At 38.7% G+C, this 22,409-nt stretch overlaps 1 protein-coding gene across 1 annotated transcript; it reads right to left on the minus strand.

The window, feature by feature from the left end:
• Positions 1 to 1,831: 1,831 nt before the first annotated feature.
• Positions 1,832 to 20,243, minus strand: MEIOC (meiosis specific with coiled-coil domain; the record flags this gene model as incomplete). Its single annotated transcript, XM_080682536.1, has 8 exons — positions 1,832 to 2,061; positions 2,859 to 3,039; positions 6,722 to 6,856; positions 7,422 to 9,288; positions 10,288 to 10,392; positions 15,006 to 15,163; positions 19,498 to 19,629; positions 20,178 to 20,243. The coding sequence occupies 8 exons, from the start codon at positions 20,241 to 20,243 to the stop codon at positions 1,832 to 1,834; spliced, it is 2,874 nt and encodes a 957-aa protein (XP_080538662.1).
• Between the last annotated feature and the right edge of the window lie 2,166 nt (positions 20,244 to 22,409).

The following is a 22,409-nucleotide window of genomic DNA, read 5'->3' on the forward strand; positions in this document are numbered from 1 at the left end:
AGGGTGACATGATAAACGAAATTTCAAATAATTTTTATGTTTGGTTTTTGTTAATTGACTAATGTTTCATTTTGACCACTGTCATGTCAAAGCTTCCCCAGAATTTTTACCCTAGTTTGCCTGGATCAGCATAAAGTGGGAGCAGAAGTTTCATCTTGAAGGAGGTAAGGTTAGATGCAAAGGTATCTGAATGGTATTGATTTATCTACCAACATTTTTACTTATGTGTTAATTGTAATGAAATTGAAAATTTAGCACCAGTTTTTATCAGTTAAATTAAATTTGGTTTTCTGACATGAGTGACTCTTCAAGTTAGAAACTAATACAAATGTAAAAAATAAAACGAAATATTTTCAACAAAATAATTTATTTTCCTGAGAGACTAAATTAGTACAATATTTGTTATTATAACATCCAACATGTCTTATGTCAAACTTAACCACTTTCTATGCAGTGACTGTGGTGGGTGATCTATTTTATTTGACTACCTTCAATGTAATTAATTTGGTAGTTCTAAGGCATATCAGTGATCAAAATGTTTCTCCCCACAGTTACTCCTGAATTCTCTCAATCAGTTTCTTCCGCACATCATCTAAAGAAAATTTATGTGGTGTGATTACACTCTTTTTATACCAGGATTTCTAAAACTAGGAAAAACACCAACATTTAAAACATCAGTGTTTCTAGTCAAGGATAGTTCAATTAAATTTCATCAGTACATTATATCATAGTTTAACTCATGCTAGAAATGTTAAAACCCAAGATCTGAGTCACATAATATCAACATTTCATATTAATGAATAAATTACTTGGGTTCCATACAAAGATATTAAGTGATGAGAAACAGCAAAAGCCAAGCTTTCAAGAGCTCTTAAAAAATACAGAAGCAAACTTATGAACACAACTACACAAAATATACACTAACCAATTGCAAACTAAACTAGTTAAAGGCTAACCTTAAAAAAATACATTTTAAAACTTCGTGATACCCTCATAAAAGGCAGCAACTAAGGGTATTAAAACAATAGTCATTATTTTAGTTACTGTGCATCAAATCTAAAAGATCCAGGTAAAGGAAATGTTTTGTTTCGATTCAATGTAAATACTTTAAAATTGGAAATATTTAATAATTGATAGTATAATTAAATTTTAAGAATATACACAAATGATTTGAACAGATTTTATATTCAGTAACTTGCATGGTTTTTACACTGGCACTTTTATCACTAATTTAGGAGAATCAGATGCATTTCCCTCCATATACTTAGGTACTAAGATTTCAAATTATAAATATGGTAGTAGTTTAAATATTAAAATTTTACATGAATATTGGGTTCATTCTTGTTTTCCTCTGTTTCCTAGGTATTATCCAGTTTTGTAAGGAAAACACTTAAATCACAATCAAAACTTGTCTTGGTTACTAGACTGTAGCCATAATTGGGTTACAGTCATTTAGATTCATTATTTGGAATTATACTTACTAAGGCAGACCTAAATGAAACTTATCTTCTAGAAGAATTTCACATTTGCATTTACCTGTACTGCAGAATAGGTTTAAGCAATATTTTAGCTGTTAGGAAATATTTAATTTACTTAAACTCATCTTCGACTACTCAGAATTCTGAGTAGTCAACTTTCCCTTTGAGTTCACTTTAAAATATATTTGATTCATTCCAAATAGATTTTTAAATTGAAGTTAGACTTCATTAAGGTATTAAACTCTAAGTCTGAAAAAATGCATTGAAATTTTCAAGTTTGACAAGTTCATTACAATTGTTGAGCATGTCTTGATACATTTACTTATTAGCTTTTTATTTCTGCTGGGATTTCCTTAATGTTTATTTGTGTCACCTCTCTGATTCATTGGATTGCTACTATTTATGCTTTCATGGACTTTATCTTCACAGTTTACTATATCTTGTAAAGCCTTTTCCACATCTGTTTGGCCAGTTGTATTGGCTGTTTTAGGCAAGGTCATCTGCAGTGCACACCACAAAGTAGTGCGTGCCTTCCGAGTAGCCACACACATCTCTTTAATTGCTGCAGCAAGGGCAAAAACATCTGTAAAAGAAACATTTAGAGTCAGTTCACATTAGATACCATTTTAAGTTTCCCTTACCTCTTAAAGCCCAGTGCTGAGCTACTACATGATCAAACATCATCTATATATATAAAAGGCTAATATGCAGAGTGTCCCCTCGGGAGTTTGATCACTCGCTATGATGTGTGCTGACCACCAGGGTGCGGCGTGGAACAAGGAAGGCCCCGATCGGCCTTGATCACTGGCCAGGCTTAGGGACCCTAGCTGTGCACAAATTTCATGCACTGGGCTTCTAGTAATTTTTATAAAAGAAGGGTAGGTATTGACTAAGTCAGTGGTCAGCAAACAGTGGCTTGTGAGCCGAGCCGCGGTTTGCTGCTCTGTTGACTAATGAGTTTGCCAACCACTGGGATAGGGGCTTAATCACAAGGAACAACAACAGCCTGTAATTATTGGAATTGAGAGTCTAGGTCAGTGGTCAGCAAACTCAGTCAACAGAGCGGCAAACCACTCTGTTGACTGAGTTAACCCAAGTTCTTGACTTAATACGTACTTAAAAGTGTTGACACTTTATTCTTACTTGTATGATGACTATGCTTTTGGTAGAACACAGACTTTGATGGAATTATAATTAAGTGGATCAAGTTAACAAAACAGATCAAGGTACTTTTGGAGTAGATTATGTGGGCATCTTTACCAATTTATTCTTTAGATAAGTGAAATCTTAAAATCAGATTCTAAGGTTAAAGGTCAGAATTCTATTAACATTCAAATGATCTCATTGCCTTATCAAAATAATATGCATTAATATTTGTACCTCTGTCATCTTGGCATCTAGGAACTCCTTGCTTTTGACGATTTGAAGCATTAACAATTTCATCCTTTCTACGTGACTGTACAATGTGAATGGACTCCAAGTGTCTATCAAGAGCAGTAGAGATATTGGCATGAAGGGGAGAGCTTCGAAGACGTTCCATCTTGCCTAGTAAAGTTACAACCTGAGGGAAAGATTTTAAATTTTGATAAGGCATGTAACCACATTGCCCTGTCATTAACTTAAAAACAAATCTTCAAAAAAACAGAATAGACATGAGAGTAATAATAGTCATTCAATAAATAATTGAATGCTTATTATGTCCTGACACCATATTGGGGGTAACAAAGATGGAAAGTCTGTCTTTTGTGCCTACTTGTATTTGTTAATTGTAAAAGCTTTTTAGGTAATCAGTTAATGGGAATAAACAGTGGAAAAGTCAAATCTTATAACATTCCCATGTCATTAACAGGAAGTGCAAATACATGATCCAACACTGTTTTTGGCAAATAGTGTTATTAGGAGGTACTGTAATCTAAAGGGGAAAAAAATAAGCTAAAAGGGAGAAATCCTAGACTGATTAATCCTCACTTCAAGTCCTTTATGGGCCTCCAGTGTTCTCCTTTTGGAAATCAGAAACATTCAGATAATGGTACTGAGCTAGTGGCAGTTTTAAAGAATCCATAATCCAGAAAATGTTGACTTAAATTATATTGAAATAATAAAAAAAAATCTTATAATTATCAGAACTGCTAAGAAAAATTAGGAAATTTCTCAATCTTGTGGTTAATTACACTTTTATTTTATTTTTATTTATTTTTTTAAAATATATTTTATTGATTTTTTACAGAGAGGAAGGGAGAGGGATAGAGAGTTAGAAACATCGATCAGCTGCCTCCTGCACACCCCCTACTGGGGACATGCCCACAACCAAGGTACATGCCCTTGACCAGAATCGAACCTGGGACCTTTCAGTCCGCAGGCCGACGCTCTATCCACTGAGCCAAACCAGTTTCGGCGTGGTTAATTACACTTTTAAAAGGGCACTGGTATATTAGATCAGTAAGGGGAGTATGTTTCATATTCCTAACTTCTTTGCCAAATTCTAACCTTGGAAGGTGTGAGGAAAGAGAACTTTTTGAATAACTGCCCTTGGGAACTAAATGATTTAAAACTGCCTTGGCCAGTGTGGCTGTTGGTTGGGTGTTGTCCTGTACACGGAAGGATTACAGGTTTGTTTTCCAGTCAGGGCACAAGCCCAGGGTTGCAGGTTTGATCCCGATGAGGGGCGTGCAGGAGGCAGCCAGTCGATGTTTCTCTCCCTCTCCCTTACTCTTTCCAAAAATCAATTTTAAAAATCTTTAAAATTCACATAAGCACTTGGTGTTCAGTGATTGGGAAGAGTAGTAAAATACCTCTCAAGAAGCTGAAGGCACCTAAATCAATGCCTCTACCCTCACATTCCTATCAAGTTTCTTAATATAAAATATTCCAATGAACTTTCAATTACATATTTTTTAAATAAGACAATCACTTTGAATAAGTGATAAATGTAAAAAAGAAATTTGCACTGGTGATTTTTAATAAACTTTAAAAAGATTTATTTTCAGAATTCTATAAAACTAGCATACTAGAAAATAGTACATGTGAAAATATTTTTTCCCTTTGTATATTATTGCTCTAACTAGAGGCCCGGTGCACAAAATTCGTGCACGGGGGGGGTGTGTGTTCCTCAGCCCAGCCTGCACCCTCTCCAATCTGGGACCCCTCAAGGGATGTCCGACTGCTCATTTAGGCCTGGGCCTAAATGGGCAGTTGGACATCCCTCTCACAATCCAGGACTGCTGGCTCCCAACTGCTCACCTGCCTGCCTTCCTGATTGCCCCTAACCGCTTCTGCCTGCCAGCCTGATCACCCCCTAACCACTCTCCTGCCAGCCTGATTGATGCCTACCTGCTCCCCTGCCAGCCTGTTTGCCCCAACTGCCCTCCCCTGCAGGCCTGGTCACCCCTAACTGCCCTCCCCTCAGGCTTGATCACCCCCCACTGCCCTCCCCTGCAGGCCTGGTCCCTCCCAACTGCCCTCCCCTGCTGGCCATCTTGTGGTGGCCATCTTGTGTCCACATGGGGGCAGGCATCTTTGACCACATGGGGGCAGCCATCTTGTGTGTGGGAATGATGGTCAATTTGCATATTACTCTCTTTATTAGATTGGATGTTGCTAAATATAGATAAAAAAATTATGGCAGCTATAAACATAACCTTCTAACTTAATGTGACACATTACCAAAGCTGGTAAGCCCTAGCTGGTTTGGCTTAATGGATGGAGCGTCGGCCTGTGGACTGAAGGATCCTGGGTTCAATTCTGGTCAATGGCACATGCCTGGATTGTGGGCTCAGTCCCCAGTGGGGGACTTTCATTATTGATGTTTCTATCTCTCTTTCCCTCTCCCTTCCTCTCTGAAATCAATTTAAAATATATATATTTTTTAAAAAAGCTGGTAAAAGTATATTTCTTAACAACCACAGTTTGTAATCCTTTGATTTATTGCTGAGAAATGTATTACTGAGAAAAAGGAGTTTTAACTTGGAATGGTATTAAGAAAATATAATAAAAGACTGAAGTTTTTATTAACATCTGGCTGTAATCCATGTCAGTATTTGACTATACACATTGATAAATTCCATTGTATGAATTTTAAAAAATATATATTTTTTATTGATTTCAGAGAGGAAGGAAGAGGGAGAGAGAGATAGAAACATCAGTGATAAGAGAATCATTGATTGGCTGCCTCCTGCATGCCCCCCACTGGGGATTGAGCCCACAACCTGGGCATGTGCCCTTGACCAGAATTGAACCTGGGACCCTTCAGTCCGAAGGCCGGTGCTCTATACACTGAGCCAAACTGGCTAGGGCCAAATTTACAAATTTGATAAAAGAATCTCAACTGACCTAGGCTGAAAGCTAGGTAAAAATCAATATTTTCCACTGAAATAGTTCATATCTATATTTTAAAGGCAGCATGGTACAAAGTAAGAAGCTGATGTTCAATAAAACAGGCTTATGTTGATTTTTCTAATTCCTAAAGTGGCTTTCACTCAATCATAGAAGCAACCTATTTCCTTGCATGCTTTTTCTCAGGAATCTTCATCAGATTTTACTTAGAAAGCTGAGACTTTTAAAGAGAGGAATATCAAAAAAGAAAAAAAATTATCTTACTCTAGTAAAGTTGATTAGAAAATCCTGAAATTACAAGAGATAATAGGAACAATCATTTCTTAAATTACAAAAGGACTTAATATCAGTATTTTATACATTTTATTTGAAGTGACATACTACTTTCCCCAAACAAGGCTAATGTATAAAAGTATGCATACCTACATACATCAGTTTATCAGTATTTAATACACTGCTGTGTATACTTATTTGTTGAATAACTTAATACAGGTTTAAGAAATGAAATATGGTAATTCCCTATTAATTTATCATCCTGTATAATGCAAGCACAGCTTGTTCATCAAGCTAGAAAACAAATGTTTGTGACTAAGAAATGGGACTTTCCCTGTAAATAATATTCAAAATGGTTTTGTTTTTAAAAAATTCTTTCTGTTGATTAGCTCCACTGCCAGTTTGGGTTTGAAGAGGAACCATTTAAGTTATTAAAACTAGCTTTAAATAATTGAGTGGGGCTATTTTCCCTTTCCTAAATATTAATCAGTTCTAGGACCAAACATGGAAAAGAATATACTTCAGAGAGTTACACATAAGTGTGATTTAAAAATCCTTTAGAATTCTAACTTACTGAAATGTTATAAGAATTTATCAAGCAATTTAAAAGTATACTATTGGAAGTTTTTATAACTTACCCTGGCTTGTTCTCGAAGTTCATCCACAATTAAGCGATCAACTCTAGATGGGTTGGAAGTCAGCCTTGGAATTGGAGTATTGTTAGTACTGGATACTTTTTTTCCTGGGTAATTCTTGGCAAGGGCCAATTCAGTCTGTAAAAAAGTTATGTAATTTTTAGATGATGAATTTCCCAAATATGATTCAATAGTAATATTTTTCTTAGGCCTAAGCAAAAAACTGAAAATTACTCCTTTAAATAATTCGTTTCGGTATCAAAAGGCAACAAATACAAACCACAGTATTTTTCTGTCATACTTAATACAAATAAAATACCTGGATACTCCAACAGTTTAATACTTTAAAAATTAAAAGAAATTAACTTTTAACCCATTAAGAAGAAAGTCTACTTCATTGGCAAAATAAACTTTACATAAGTAACAATTCTTTTTAACCCCAAACTTTTTAATTTTTATTCTTTACATATTTATTTTAAGCTTTATTTTTATTGGCGTCACTATTACAGATGTCTCCATTCCTCCCACTCCCAACTTTTTTGTCTTTAAATCACTTAATTCCTTATAGTCATGGATTTAACAAATACTACCCATTAGAGAAGAATTCAGCTTAGAAATAAAGCAAGTACTCAAAGCACACTAAGATAAACAAAAGATGTAGGGGACATACTAAGTTACTCCTAACTGGATAGCTTTGTGTTACCTTTTTTCTCTCCTTTTCTAATGCTCTCCATTGTTCATAGCATTCTTCCAGACGAATATGAAGTTCACTGGCTGGTCCACTACGGGTTTTAATTGGTCTTGGAAATCCAAAAGTTGGCACAAAACCAGAAAAGGAATTATCACCATACATCATATCATTAAAATAAGGGTATAAGTGGCTTAAGTCATCATAAGAAAACAAATCATAGGAATCCAAGAGTGGAACAACTGAATGGCCAAATGGGTGGGTGGATCTTAGGGGAAACCCATTTGAACCAAGTTGTTGAAAACTCTGATTATGTCTTAAATCTCCCATCATATAATTAGAAAAGCATGACGCCTGTGTGCGATTTACACGGCTATTAATATTGTTATCTCCACTTCCCTGTCTGTGGCTATTAAAATGACTCTGTGCCTCCAACAGATCTTGATATGTATTTTGAGATAATCCATCTAAATGCTTTGCACCTTCCTCAGGATCATAATGTCCACTCTGAGGCTTAGTTTGAAAATTATGTTTGTTTACATTTTCAATGATCCCAAATTGCTGAACTGAGTAATTATCACAAAATCCATTTGGCTGCTTTATTTTTTTATCTGTAACCAATTCAAAGAGATTTTCTTCTGCAGTCTTTGTCAGTCCTTCCATGTGATTGACAGATTGAATTCTTTCTGCACCATTATAATTGAAATCAAAACTAGAAAATGCTGAAGCGTTTTCTTGGCAATACTTCTGAAACAAATTGCTATTTGGAGTTAAATTTGTGGATGATAGTTGGGGGAAATCTGAAGAATGGTTAGAACCTTTTGAAGCTGCATTTAAATGACTATTTAATTTCATCAAGTTACCTTGATTTCGATAAGGAATAGGAGTGTTACTTTTTGTGTGGACATTCATCCAAGTTGGCCTATTTAAGTTGATACCTCCTGAAGATGTTGCTGAGTTTGACAATAAAGTAACTGATTTAAAATACTCAGAATTTGGGGGGTCAGCTTTAGCAAACTGTTGCTTTTCTGTGACATTAGCAAAATCATTAGCTGGACAAACTGTATGAGGTTTTAGTCCATATTCTGATTTTAAGCCAAAATCAGCAGTGAACGCTGCTTCCTTTGCAAACTGTTTTTCTGTCAGGTGTGGTGTAGTTTTTGGAAATGTGAAATTCTGCTGGTCAGGTATTGTCTCTTCCATTTTTTTCTGATTTGCTGGTTTAACCTGGAATAACTTTGTGTAGCTGTCTGCTTCTACAGTTGGTGTTTCAGGTGTGCCATTGGCTAATTTTTTACTATCTTGGACACTAAAATTCGAACACTTAGTAAGTTTAGCCTTATTAGGATGAGCATATTCTGGGTATCTACAATAATCTGCACTTTCATTGTATCTATTAAACTGGGAAAGAAATATCTCTGCTCTTTTTTGCTGTAATGGCGCTTCAAGACTTTTAACACACATTTTCTCTCTTCCATAAGGGTAAGTATCAGCTCCTGATTCTTTCATGACCTCAGAGAGGCCAGCTTGTGGTGTAAAACAGTTTTTGACAAATGGATATTCTTGGAATGTTGTCTTAGCTGTATCATTTGTCTGAATATTGTAACAATTAGAATGATCACTTCGTGAGGGGTACATCCATTGTTCTTCAAGGTCTAAACCAGTAAATCCATGATAAAGTTCATCTATTTTTTGTTGTGGTGTGAGATTACTATTATGCAGGTATTGCTTTTCCACTGCTGACACAGATTCACCAGTATAAAAAGCTTGCTGAGAGATGGCTGTATCTATTGGCCTTTTGGTTTCTGTTAACAGGTCATGGTGATCTGCAAATCTGCTTGTGTTCACTGGCCAAACTGACTTTAAATTGGAGGAGCAGGTCCTAGAACAAGTAAATATATTTAATTACAATTTAGACTTTAAAAGATTTTATGTCCTTAGTGGAAAAGGTAGGAAAGGTTTTCAAAAACATTTATCTCGCCCACCTCCCCGTTCTCCAATCCTTTTCAACTTTGTCTTATATGCTACCATTACATTCAAATAATTCTCTATTGCTTGAAATGTGCTATATAAATATGTATTTTAATCTTAATATATCTTTTCCAAGAGGCATTAACTAAGGCCTGAGGCTGATGACTGCATAGTCTTACATAATATTTTATCTATAGTAAACAGAAAACAAAGTTAAGTTTTTCCTTTAATTAGGTTATTACATAATACAAAGTGTTGTTGACCACAGTTTTTTCAATGAAAAAGGATGTGTTTTGTTGAAACTATTATTGAAATTAAAATATTTTATTTGTTTACATATGTGCTGCATATTTCCCTATTTATGAAATAAAGCATTTGGGTAATATGGCTTCCATACCCAAATAAAACAATGTATATTTAAAAAATTTTTACCAAATGAATAAAATCTATATGCATTTCTGCACAGGAGAAATGCTAGTTTTATTCTTTGAGATATATATATATATACCTTGGAATTTATATTCTTTAAGCTACACTTTAGCTCATGAACTCAAGGGAAATAGCTCAATTATGCAAGAATAATTTTCCAAATGAAAGTTCTTAATAGCAAATTAAACCTTAGATTGAAACTTTTAATTGTATGCAACGATCTCAGCAAAATCAATTCCTAAAAACAAGTATGTGAATTAAGAAGTCTACTCTTAGATGATCCTCTATTAACTAAAAATAGTTAATAGGATAATCTAGTGTACAGGTTTACAGTTGTTTGCATGGAAAATAATACAATAATTAATAATAGCAAGAATAAACCATGTTTCGTGTACTCACAACTGTAAATCTACTTTTGCGCCATCTTCTATGTGAATTTAAAAGCTCACTATACAATGTATAGTTTATATGATATACTAACCCGTCAGCAAAATATGGCTGTGACTTATCTTGTTCTTCCAAAATGTTAGATACAAGTCCATATAAGTCTGTTTCACTGCCATAGTCATTTCTTTCTGTTTGAATCCTAAAAAATAAATATTACACGACAAATTTTACTCACACTGAAATATATTTATTTCTATTTCTAGATTTATCCTACCATTATTTTCTATAAAATATTTCAATTGAATCTATACCATAATTTTAAATAAAGAAGAAACAAGAACTCAAGAATAATTTCCACTTTAGCTTACTATGTTACATAAATATTTCTCCTTCATTTCAAATCCTATGTCTAGTTCACAATGTATGCTTACCTCTTATTTCTCCAAAACACAATTCATTTTAGGTGACCAAAATACAAATCTCTGACTTATGATGCTTGGTACTGTACTGTGGCTGCTCCTGAAAGCATATTCGATCCTATTATACATCCTTCCCATCAACACTTACTCAGACTTTTCATTTGTAATTTGAAAACCATGTGAACCTGTTGCTTGATTTTTGTGTCTCTTTATATTGGAATATAAAGTAAAATGTGATATGGTCATCCTAGATAACACAGCACTATTGCACTTGTCCCTTAAATGTAACAAACTTGGGGGCTATCTCTAAATCCTTGCCAAAGAAGTGACTAGAGTTCCATGTACCTGAAATGCTACCTGGTGACCAACACTGTCTAAATAATACAAAATGTGCCAAAACCGGTTTGGCTCAGTGGATAGAGCGTCAGCCTGTGGACCGAGGAGTCCCGGGTTCGATTCCGGTCAAGGGCACGTAACTTGGTTGCGGGCACATCCCCAGTAGGAGGTGTGCAGGAGGCAGCTGATCGATGTTTCTCTCTCATCGATGTTTCTAACTCTCTATCCCTCTTCCTTCCTCTCTGTAAAAAATCAATAAAATATATATATTTTTAAAAATAAAATAAAATAAAATAATACAAAATGTAAAAACCATAAGTAGATGAAAAATTGGTGCATTTTTACCCTCTATGGATTTTGGGTAATTTGTTCCTAGAAGTAATATGTTTTTTAAAATCTTTTTTTTTTAAATATATTTTATTAATTTTTTTTACAGAAAGGAAGAGAGAGGAGAGGGATAGAGAGCTAGAAACATCGATGAGAGAGAAACATCGATCAGCTGCCTCCTGCACACTCCCTACTGGGGATGTGCCCGCAACCAAGGTACGTGCCCTTGACCGGAATCGAACCTGGGACCTTTCAGTCCGCAGACCGATGCTCTATTCACTGAGCCAAACTGGTTTCGGCAGTAATATGTTTTTTTAAATTGTAACTTCTTGTTTTCTCATATTTTGTTTCTAACATTTAATAGTATTAGGGCATTTTAAAAATAAAAATACCTTATATTTTCATAACACTCAAAACATTTCATTGATCTTCTTAACATAAGATGGGCAAGTACTAATAATCATTCAGCTGTTGAATGAATGATCATTTGAGATATTAAGAAACTTGTATTAGCCCTAGCCAGTTTGGCTCAGTGGATAGAGCGTCAGTCTGCAGATTGAGGGGTCCTCTGGTTCCATTCTGATCAGGGCACATGCCCAGGTTGTGGGCTCGATCCCCAGTAGGGGGCGTGCAGGAGGCGGCCGATCAATGATTCTCTCTCATCATTGATGTTTCTATCTCTCTCTCCCTCTCCCTTCCTTTCTGAAATAAATAAAAATATATTAAAAGAAAAGTGTATTAGAGGTCACTGGTTTGATTCCCAGTCAGGGCTTAATCCCCAGTAGGGGGAGTGCAGGAGGCAGCAGATGGATTATATTTCTCTCTCATTGATGTTTCTATCTCTCTATCCTTCTCCCTTCCTCTCTGTCTCAAATCAATAAAAACATATTTTTAAAAAAGAAACAGCTCTAGCCAGTTTGGTTCAGTGGATAGAGCGTCGGCCTGCAGATCGACTTATGATGCTTGGTACTGTACTGTGTTCGATTCCAGATCCTGGATTTGATTCAGGATCCTGGATTTGATTCCAGTCAAGGGCACATGTCCAGGTTGCAGGCTCAATCCACAGTGTGGGGTGTGCAGGAGGCAGCCAATCCATGATTCTCTCTCATTATTGATGTTTCTCTCTCTCCCTCTCCCTTCCTCTCTGAAATCAATAAACATATATGAAGAAAAGAAAAAATGAAAAAAGAAACCTATTTTGCAAGGATTTATGACTTGCCAAACTTCTACTTGCTAAACAAATGGTCTTTTTCCACTATATCATGTTGTTTCACAAATATTCAATATAAAGCTTTTTATATAATAATGTATTAGTATATATCTAAAAATATTCAATGTAATATATAATAAACTATTAATAGTTGTTATTGGGAGGTGTGAAGACAGGGTTAAGGTGGATTTCTGATTTTCTTTATATATTTTTGTAAAGTTTTAATTTTTTTAATGAACACATATCAAGTTAAAAATGTTTTGATAGAATTATAAATTATATAATCTTTCTAATAAAATCACTATTTTATAGAGAACTTACCACATATTTAAAAATTTTAATAATTTTTTAACTAATATTATTGAAAAAATAATTATTTTCTGCTTAAACTAAAGATGCATCATTTTCTATCAACTGCTCCCCTATATGTAATTAAAATAAAGGTAGATGTCACTCCACCTAGGCTTCTCTTTGCATTAGGCTCCTATAATATCCTATACTTTCTCTTTTTAACCTCACTATACTTGTAGTGCCTGTCAAGTTATCATCAGTATTGTAAAATGTATAAAGGCAGGGATAAATATTTGCCATGTTAATGCTAATATCTCCACTGGGAAAGAATCAGGCACAGAGTAGGCCCTTATTTGTGGAATTGCATAGAAAAATAATTAAGCCCTGGCCAGGTGGCCCAGTGATTGGAGCATCATCTCATAAATCAAAAGGTTGAGGGTTTTATTCCTGGGTAAGGCACATACTTAGGTTTCGGGTTTGATCCCTGGTCAGGGTGCACTGGGAGGCAACCCAAGGATGTTTCTCTGTCTTCCTTCCTCTTTCTCTAAAATCAATAAACATATCCTCGGGTGAGGATAAAAAAATTTAAAAGTCTCTTATATTGGATAAAAATCTTGTTTATTGAGTACTTGTGAAGGAAGAAATTACTGAAAATTTAGAATGGATAAAAAAACAGATCTAAAAATTGTAATTCATTTATATATCTTTCAAAAGAGGAACTTAAGATCTAGTCACTAAAGATTGCCTCTAATGAATACAAAATAGCAATAAGCTAAAATTATATATACACTAGAGGCCCAGCCCATGAAATTTGTGCATGGGTACCATCCCTAGGCCTAGCCTGTGATCAGGGCCATCTCCCCCAGTTGTCAGCAGCCACCCCAGGTTCCCAGTTTGCCATTGGGTGATCAGAACCTGATGGCTTGGGGGGAGGAAATGGGGGAGGGACCAAGAGGTCTGCTGGTCCCACCTGATCATGGCCGTGGCCCTGCCCCTGCTGTGGGTCGCCCTCTGTGTGTGGGGCTACTGGCGGGGCTGGGGCCTTGGCCTGGCGCTACCCGTATCCCCCGCCACCCACCCCTGAGGTCACCATTCGCCATCGAGAGATTGGAGCCTGCTGGCCAGGGGGAGGGATCAAGAGGCCGGCTGTTCCACTTACTCACCAGTCCCCCCCCACCACCACCCCCACCCCCACCACCCACCCCAGTTCCCCATTCGCCACCAGGCAATGGGAGCCTGCCGGCCAGCTGGGGAAAGGGACCAAGAGGTGGTCAGTGCACCTCATAGTGATTGGCCGAGTGGTTGTTCTGCTGTTATGGTTGCTGGGCTTTTATTATCCTATCTAATAAAAGAGTGATATGCAAATTGACCATCACTCCAAGACACAAGATGGCTGCCCCCATGTGGACACAAGATGGCCACCACAAGATGGCTGGCAGGGGAGGGCAGTTGTGGGAGACCAGGCCAGCAAGGGAGGGCAGTTTGGGGGGACCCAGGCCTGCAGGGGAGGGCAGTTGTGGGAGACCAGGCCAGCAAGGGAGGGCAGTTCGGGGGGACCCAGGACTGCAGGGGAGGGCAGTTGGGGGGACCAGGCCAGCAGGGGAGGGCAGTCGGGGGGGGATAGGCCTGCAGGAGAGGGCAGTCAGGGGTGACCAGGCCAGCAGGGGAGGGCAGTTAGGGGTGACCAGGCCGGCAGGGGAGGGCAGTTAGGGGTGACCAGGCCGGCAGGGGAGGGCAGTTAGGGGCAATCGGGCCGGTTGGGGAGCAGTTAGGCGTTGATCAGGCTGGCAGTGGAGTAGTTAGGGGGTGATCAGGCTGGCAGGCAGAAGTGGTTAGGGGCAATCAGGCAGAGGCAGGCAAGCAGTTGGGAGCCAGCAGCCCTGGATTGTGAGAGGGAGGTCCAACTGCCTGTTTAGGCCCAATCCCAGCCGGATCAGGCCTAAACGGATGGTCGGACATCACTCAAGGGGTCCCAGATTGGAGAGGGTGCAGGCTGGGCTGAGGGACACCCCCCCCCATGTACGAATTTTGTGCACCAGGCCTCTAGTATAAGATAACTGGCCAGTTTAGGGTTTCCTAAAAGTTTGATAAACACAAAATTATGTCATAACAAAAATTAATAACATAAAATTAAAATGCTGATATAGGGAACAAAGAGCTAATACAATTGGGTTCCCATGTAATCAAACTTAAACACTTTATTTAGCCTGAAAAATACAATTAATTTACCTGTTCTTTACATTAATCTGAGAATTAGAAGGCTGCTTAATATCATCTCCATAAGTAGACCACGGTGCATAGAAAACTGAAGAATCTACAGAACTTGCATATTCAGTTGATGAAGAAAGTGGAGTATAGGTCTGCCTTAGGTCAACATTGTCTTCACTCTGAAATTTTAAAGAAATGCTTATGTATCAGCCATATTAAAACTACATTTATTACAGAATATTAGTGGTATAGTAAGAAATAGGAGGAAATAACACATGCATAAGAGTTGGGAGACAAAATCAAGTCTAGACTTAGCCATTTAAGCTTACTTTATACTAGGGATTGGCAAATTTTTTTTCTGTAAAGAGCCAGATAATAAGTACTAGGGTTTACTGACTGTTAAGGTCTCTTTAAGCAACCATAGATAGCCCTGGCTGGTTTGCAGGTTCAATTCCTGGTCAAGGGCAGGTACATAGATTGCAGGTTCGATCCCAGGGCTGGCTGTCTGTCTGTCTCTCTCCCCCTCCCAATCTCTCTAAAAATCAATGGGGAAAAACAATATCTGTGGATGAGGGTTACAAAAAAAAAAAAAAAAAAAAAAAAAAAGAAGGAAAGAACAAAGGAAACAACGATAGATAGACAACATGAAAGCAAATGCACACAGCTGTATTCCAATAAATGTTGTTGTTTTTTTAAAACAAAAAACAGGCACTTGGCAGTTCTAATCTGACCCCTGGGGGTACTTGTTGCTTATACCTAGTCTAAAACACCTATAATTATTGTAGTTTTAATTTGTTGGACATAATGTGGACACTAGCAATGTTATATTTCACATATCACTTACAAAAGTCTTAATGTTCCCAATTTTTTAAAAAAGTTAATGTACATTTATATAGAATTTCAAACAAACTTCATATATATTCTTGTATTCAGTCAATCCTGTGACATGGGTATTCTATTAAAATAGAAAAATAAGAAAACTGAGGCTACAAGTTACCGAGCCCAAGGTGACAAAACTAAAACCTAAACTCAAGGCCTTCTTACTCTTATTCTAGGGCATTTTCTTTTTTATTTTCTTTTTGGTTAAACTCACCCAAGGATATTTTCCCAGTGATTTTTAGAGAGAGTGGAAGGGAGGGGTAGAGAAAGAGACAGAGAAACATTGATGTGAAAGACACACATCAATTTGTTGCCTCCTGAACATGGAATTGAACCCAGGACCCTTCAGTCCACAGACCGATGCTCTACCCATTGAGAAAACTGGCTCTAGGGCATTTTAAAACAGTATCTTTAATTTTCAGTCTCGTTTTTATTTCTAAGAGATATTATAAAAATGTGATGATATATAAAATATTATGATCTCTTTAGAAAATTTAGATATTACTACAATTAGGAGAAAAATGGCAGTTAATTTTTCTTTTTTGCGTGAACATTTCTATAATGAACTCTGAGTAAATGAGGTGAAAGTTTAAATTTTAAGATTTTAATGATTTAAAATCCTGTCTCCTTCCAAAAACAATTGAGCAGTAAAAATAATTTAAAATATTTGAAATAGTATTATAGAATGAATATAATAATAAAAGATTAAACATATATATATATGTATATATATATATCCTCACCCGAGGATATTTTTCCATTGATTTTTAGAGAGAGTGGAAGAGAGAGGAAAAGACAGAGAGAAAAAACCATGTGAGAGAAATACATTGATTGTCTCCTGCATGAGCCCGGAGGAGCCTGCAACCGAGGTATGTGCCCTTGACCGGAATCAAACCCGGGACCCTTTGGTCCACAGGCCGAGGCTCTATCCACTGAGCAAACTGGCTAGGGCAAAGATTAAACACTTAGATGCATTTTATTCTAGAAAATGCTGCTTTAAAGAAGTCTGAAAGTATAGGTTCACAATTTTTAACTCTCCAAATAAGGAACTAATAAAACCTGAGATATAATGACTACAAATATCCAGGTATAACACAGTAGAAATGATTTTTTTATACAAGCTGGGGCAAATGTAGGTTTACCGTTGTGAGTATGCAAAACACAGAGTTTATTCTTGTATTATTATTATATTATTTTCCATATAAACAACTGTAAACCTACTTTTGTCCCACTCTGTACTTACAAATACAGAAGAATATAATCCTGACTAAAATTATTTTCTAATTGCTTTTATTCCCTTTTTTTAAAAATCCTCACCCAGGGATATATTTTAGGATATTTTCCCCATTGATTTCTAGAGAGTGTGGGAGGGAGGAGGGGGAGAGAAAAAGAAACATTGATTGGTTGTCTCCTCCATGCGCCCTTACTGGGCTGGGGAACCTGCAACTGAGGTACTGCCCTTGACTGGAAATTGAACCCATGACCCTTCAGTCCGAAGGTGGATGTTCTAATCACTGAGCAACTGGCTAGGGCAACCAGGGCTGCTTTTACTCTCTTAAGCAAAATTTACATTGCTCTGGCCAGTGTGGCTCAGGTGGTTGGGCATGTCCCATGAACCCAGAGGTCACCAGGCTTGTATAGGAGGCCAATTAATGGTTCTCTCATCATTTTTCTGTCTCTCTCCTTTCTCCCTTCCTCTCTCTCTCTCTCAAATCAATAAAAACCTATTTGAAAAAAATTTACATAAAAAGAGAAGACATAAAGCATTCCTCTATTCCTAAATTGTTTTTATAGACATAATTGAAATAATTTTAAACATACAATACTGAGTTTATACTTTAATAAAATATGAAAATACCTCCCAATTATCCATCTTCAAGAATCTCAAATATTTTACAACCATTTTGCTAAGAGTGCCACTAAAAACTATCTTTCTAGATGTTAGTAACTTTTATCTTTAGAACCTTTCATAACTTTATTCCTTTAGTTCTGAAGTTTTTATCATAGGCCCACCTTAACTCTTTTTCAGGTGTGAAGTATCCAAAGTGCCATAAGTAATTGTCCATCTTTTTTTTTTAATGGAGGATATTTTTCCATTGATACAGAGAGTGAAAGGGAGGGGGGAGGGCGAGAGACATGATGTGAGAGAGACGCATCAGCATCAATTGGTTGTCTCCAGCACAAGGGGTAGGGATCAAACCTGCAACCCAGGTACTTGCCCTTGACTGGGAAGCAAACAGGAGAACCCGAGAACTTAGGGTGCACAGGCAGTTGCTCTAATCATTGATCGCATGGGCCAGGGCTGTTCATAATTTTTAAATAGTTGCTTAAACAAAAAGAGCATTTTCATATTCAAATATCAAATGAGGTAAAGAGTACTGGAAACCAAATATATTTTGGGAATTCTTTCAAGTACATTTCATATTTTAAAATAAATTTTAAGTATTAGAAAAGTTAAATCTTTTAAAGATTGATTTAAATTTTATATTACAGGATAAAACAAGCAACTAAAGTAATGTGGTGAATTCAAACATAATTATACTTTAAATATATGGATCCCTTTCAGTTAAAACATTTACAGAAATTAAATATGCAAATACTTGAGGCTGGCATATTAATTAGATCCAGGTAACTACAAAATTTACCATTTATATTCTTCTTTTTAAAAAAATATATTTCTTTATTGATTTCAGAGAGGAAGGGAGAATGAGAGAGAGAGAGAAACATCAATGATGACAGAGAATCACTGATCAGCTGCTTCCTGCACGACCCCGACGGGAGATTGAGCCAGCAACCCAGGCATGTGCCCTTGGCCGGAATTGAACCTGGGACCCCTCAGTCCGCAGGCCACTGCTCCATCCACGGAGCCAAGCTGGTCAGGGCTATATACTTGATATACTTAAGATAACTAAAAATAAATTCAAGTACATTTTAGTAGCGATGTCAACATTATAGAGAGCAGTGGAATGCTGGTCTTGGCAGTGAAAAGACCTGGGTTCCACTTGGGCTTTGTCACTGTGGACACAAATTAAGCTTTCTGAGCCTCAGTTTCTCAATCTGTACAGTGGGCATAACACTTTGTAAGGCTATGTGTAGATTAAATAATTTATTTCAGGATATTGTTATAATTCAAAGTATAACAACATCAACATTGGTGTCCTGGTTAAATAATTTCAAATGAAAATGACTTACATTATCCTAAGACCAATTTAATATGACTAACAAAATTTAAATGTTTTAGGTGAGGTAAAAGATAGTATTGAAAGACACTGTTGAAGCCAGAGAATAAAGAAGTGACAAAAATTTCATCTTTAAATTATCAAAAGTATGTTTGTACGGATTTACAATAAATGCTTGAGGGGAAAAGTATTTTTAAGGTCTTACTAAATAAATATGTATTTTCGTACATTTCTGACATCATTGAAGACAAGACGAAAACAACAATCAGTTAAAAATCTTATTCCTTAACTTGTTTTCAAAGCAAAGTACGTATTCTGCAAATTTGTCTGTGAAATGTTGTTATGGCTTTCTGGTCTTAAACTTGGAGCAATTTAAACACCCCTATGAATCGGCTCAGGTAAATGAATCTCATTAGAATAAATCCTCTAACACAGGGCAGAGCTGATTAATGCACCTGCGCTTTGTAGCAATCATAGAAGGAAGAGGAGCCGGACATCACGCCGCTGAACACATCCGTTAGTCTACCGCTGGTGTCGGCACTGAGGTTCCAGCAGCGATTCGCACCTCCGCGGAACGCCACCTTGGGCTGCACGAGCAGGAATAGGAAACCAGAGAGAGACATCACGCAGTGCGAAGCCATGGCTGAAATGGCATTACTGTTCACCTCGGCCGTTCCCCTAACAGCCTAACTTAATTCCAAATCCCCGACGAGGACACTAACTTGGGGCCCGGGCTTGCGTCCCTCAGATTCCCTCCCAGTCCTCTAGCCGTCCGTGGCGCGGCAGTCGCCTGCCCTGACTGGCCTACACCGCCAACCATCGCCTCAGCGCCGCCGCCGCCCGATGTGGAGGCCGCAGCGGCAGCCCGGGCGTCGCGGCCTCCCGGCCAGTCCTGTCAGCCGCGCCGCGAACCCCACGCCCGCCGCTCGACCTGTCGCCGCGCCCTCAGCCCCTTCCCGCGGCGCGGCCTGGGCGCCCCGTCGAGGCTCTTCAATAGCGACCTGCCCTCTCCTGCCCTGAGGCGACTTCCTCAGAGAATAGCGTCTAGGGACGCGCCTTCTCCTCAGCCTCTTCTCACGGTCGCCATCCTCCAAGTCCGGTCGCCACCCAGACCCTGACCATCCCCACAGGTTACCTCAAGTCCCTCCCTTAGGCCTGGAGGGTGAGGGAGCTGCCAGGGGTGTCCGCCTCTCACCTCCATGGGACCCTCAGCCCCTCCGGGACTCGTTACAGCTTCTGGGGCACCGGGGTGAGGGGGGGCGTCGAGGCCCGGCTCCCTCAGCCCGCACCCCGCCGCTGCCGCCGCCGCCGCCCCGGGCGCTGCCTGGAGCGGGTCCGTGGGTGGGGGGCTCGGAGCGGGGAAGGAGGGTCGGGGGGGAGAGGCCGTTATATTGCCGACCCCCGCCTCGCGACCCGGCACCGAACCGCCCCGGCCCGCCCCCTTCTGTGAGACCCGCCCCTCGCTTTGCACCCCCTTCATTGGCCCGCTGCCTAGCCAATGGGCAACTGCCTCCAGGGCCCGTTACCTTCCACCCCCCAGAGACAAGGCTGAGAGAGGGCGGTTAGCCGACCTCGTTCTCTCGCAGCTTCTGAGCTTTTCCCGCTCAGAGGAAACGGGTTAGGGATTGGCCCGGACTGGCAAGCACCAGCCCGATGATTGGCTAATGGGGCAGTTGAGGGGCGGGGCGTGGAAGGGAAAGAACGCGAGCTTACCGGGTGAGACAAGTGAGGGAACTGGTCGAAAGATTTGAGAAATCGCTCAGCAACTGGCTGATAATCGTAAACCTATCCACTGCCCATCTGTTGCCAACATTTAATTTTTTGTCCCTCAAGCCCCTCCCCCAACTCCCAGAATCCTTTGGAGCCGCCTGGAGAATAATAGACCTATGCCCGTTTACAGAGGGTGAGAAAACCCTTATGGAATTGGGTGTTGTTGGGAAACTCCCAAGGGAGAGCCGCCCTCGGTCCTAGGTCCCAGGAAGTGAGGGGTGAAGGCATTTTGGTGTTAACTTTTGAACAAAGTTCATTTCTATATGCACCGGACAAGCCATTGGGCAGTCCCGTTTAGAGATGTGGTATCTCAGAGAAAAACAAGTTTTTGTTCCGAGACAATGCTGAAAAAAATTGGTGTGCGTTGAAATATTGAAGATGATAAAAGTAAACACAATAAGCACATTTTAGGGTGTTTAGATTTAAAACGAAAACTTGAACGCTGGCCGCGTCGCTCAACTCGGTTAGAGCACGGTCCCCATACGCCAGGGTTGCGGGGTCAATCCCTGGTCAGGGCATACACAAGAACCAGCTAATTGTCCTAGGACCTAGCCGGTTTGGCTCAGTGGATAGAGCGTCAGCCTGCGGACTGAAGGATCCCAGGTTGGATTCCTGTCAAGGGCACATGCCAGGTTGCGGGCTCCATCCCCAGTAGAGGGCGTGCAGGAGGTGGCTGATCAATGCTTCTCATCATTGATGTTTCTCTCTCTCCCTCTCCCTCTCTGAAATCAATAACAACAACAAAATTTAAAAAGAACCAATCAATTAATGCATAAAATAGTGGAACAACAAATCAGTCTCTCTCTCTCTCTCTCCAAAAAAAAAAAAAAAAAAAATCAATAAATAAGAAATAAATTAAGAAAAAAACAACCAAAAAACTTGAGAAGCAGTTAAGTGGAGGATGTTCTTTTAACTCAGGCACAAATTAGAAATAGAAAAGGGACAAGTTTTATTGGCTCATATTGACCTGATAGTTATTTTGGATCTCTACTCAGTTTGATTTTAGAAAGTGGACCAGGTGACCTGGCTTTTCCTACCTCACCCTTAAAATTACTGACGTGAAACTCATTTCCCCTCCTTGCATTGAGAAATTACTGTTCTCTCTGCCTGTCTCTCTCTCTCATAGTACCCACAAAAGTTTGAAAAACTACAAATCTTTTAATGTATTTTTACTGTAATAAAATATACATATGATTTACCATTTTAATCCTTTTCAAGAATATAATTCATTGGCACATAGTACATTCACAATGTTGTGCAACTATTACCACTATCCATTTCCATAAAAATTTAAAAAAATCTTTTTATTTATTTCAGAGAGAGGAAGGAAGGGGGTGAAAGAGATAGAAACATCAATGATGAGAAAGAGTCATTGATCAGTTACCTTCTGCATGCCCCCTTACTGGGGATGGAGCGGGAAACCCTGGCATGTGTCCTGACCCAGAATCCAACTATGACCTCCTGGTTCATGGGTCAATGCTCAACCACGGAGCCATACTGACTGGGCATCCATAAATTTTTTTATTATCCCAAACAGAAACTCCGTAGCCAATTAGCAATAATTCCCCAATTCCTCTACCCCCAACCCCTGGTAACC

Source organism: Plecotus auritus (assembly GCF_963455305.1).
Source record: "Plecotus auritus genome assembly, chromosome: 7".
NCBI classification, from domain to species: Eukaryota; Metazoa; Chordata; class Mammalia; order Chiroptera; family Vespertilionidae; genus Plecotus; species Plecotus auritus.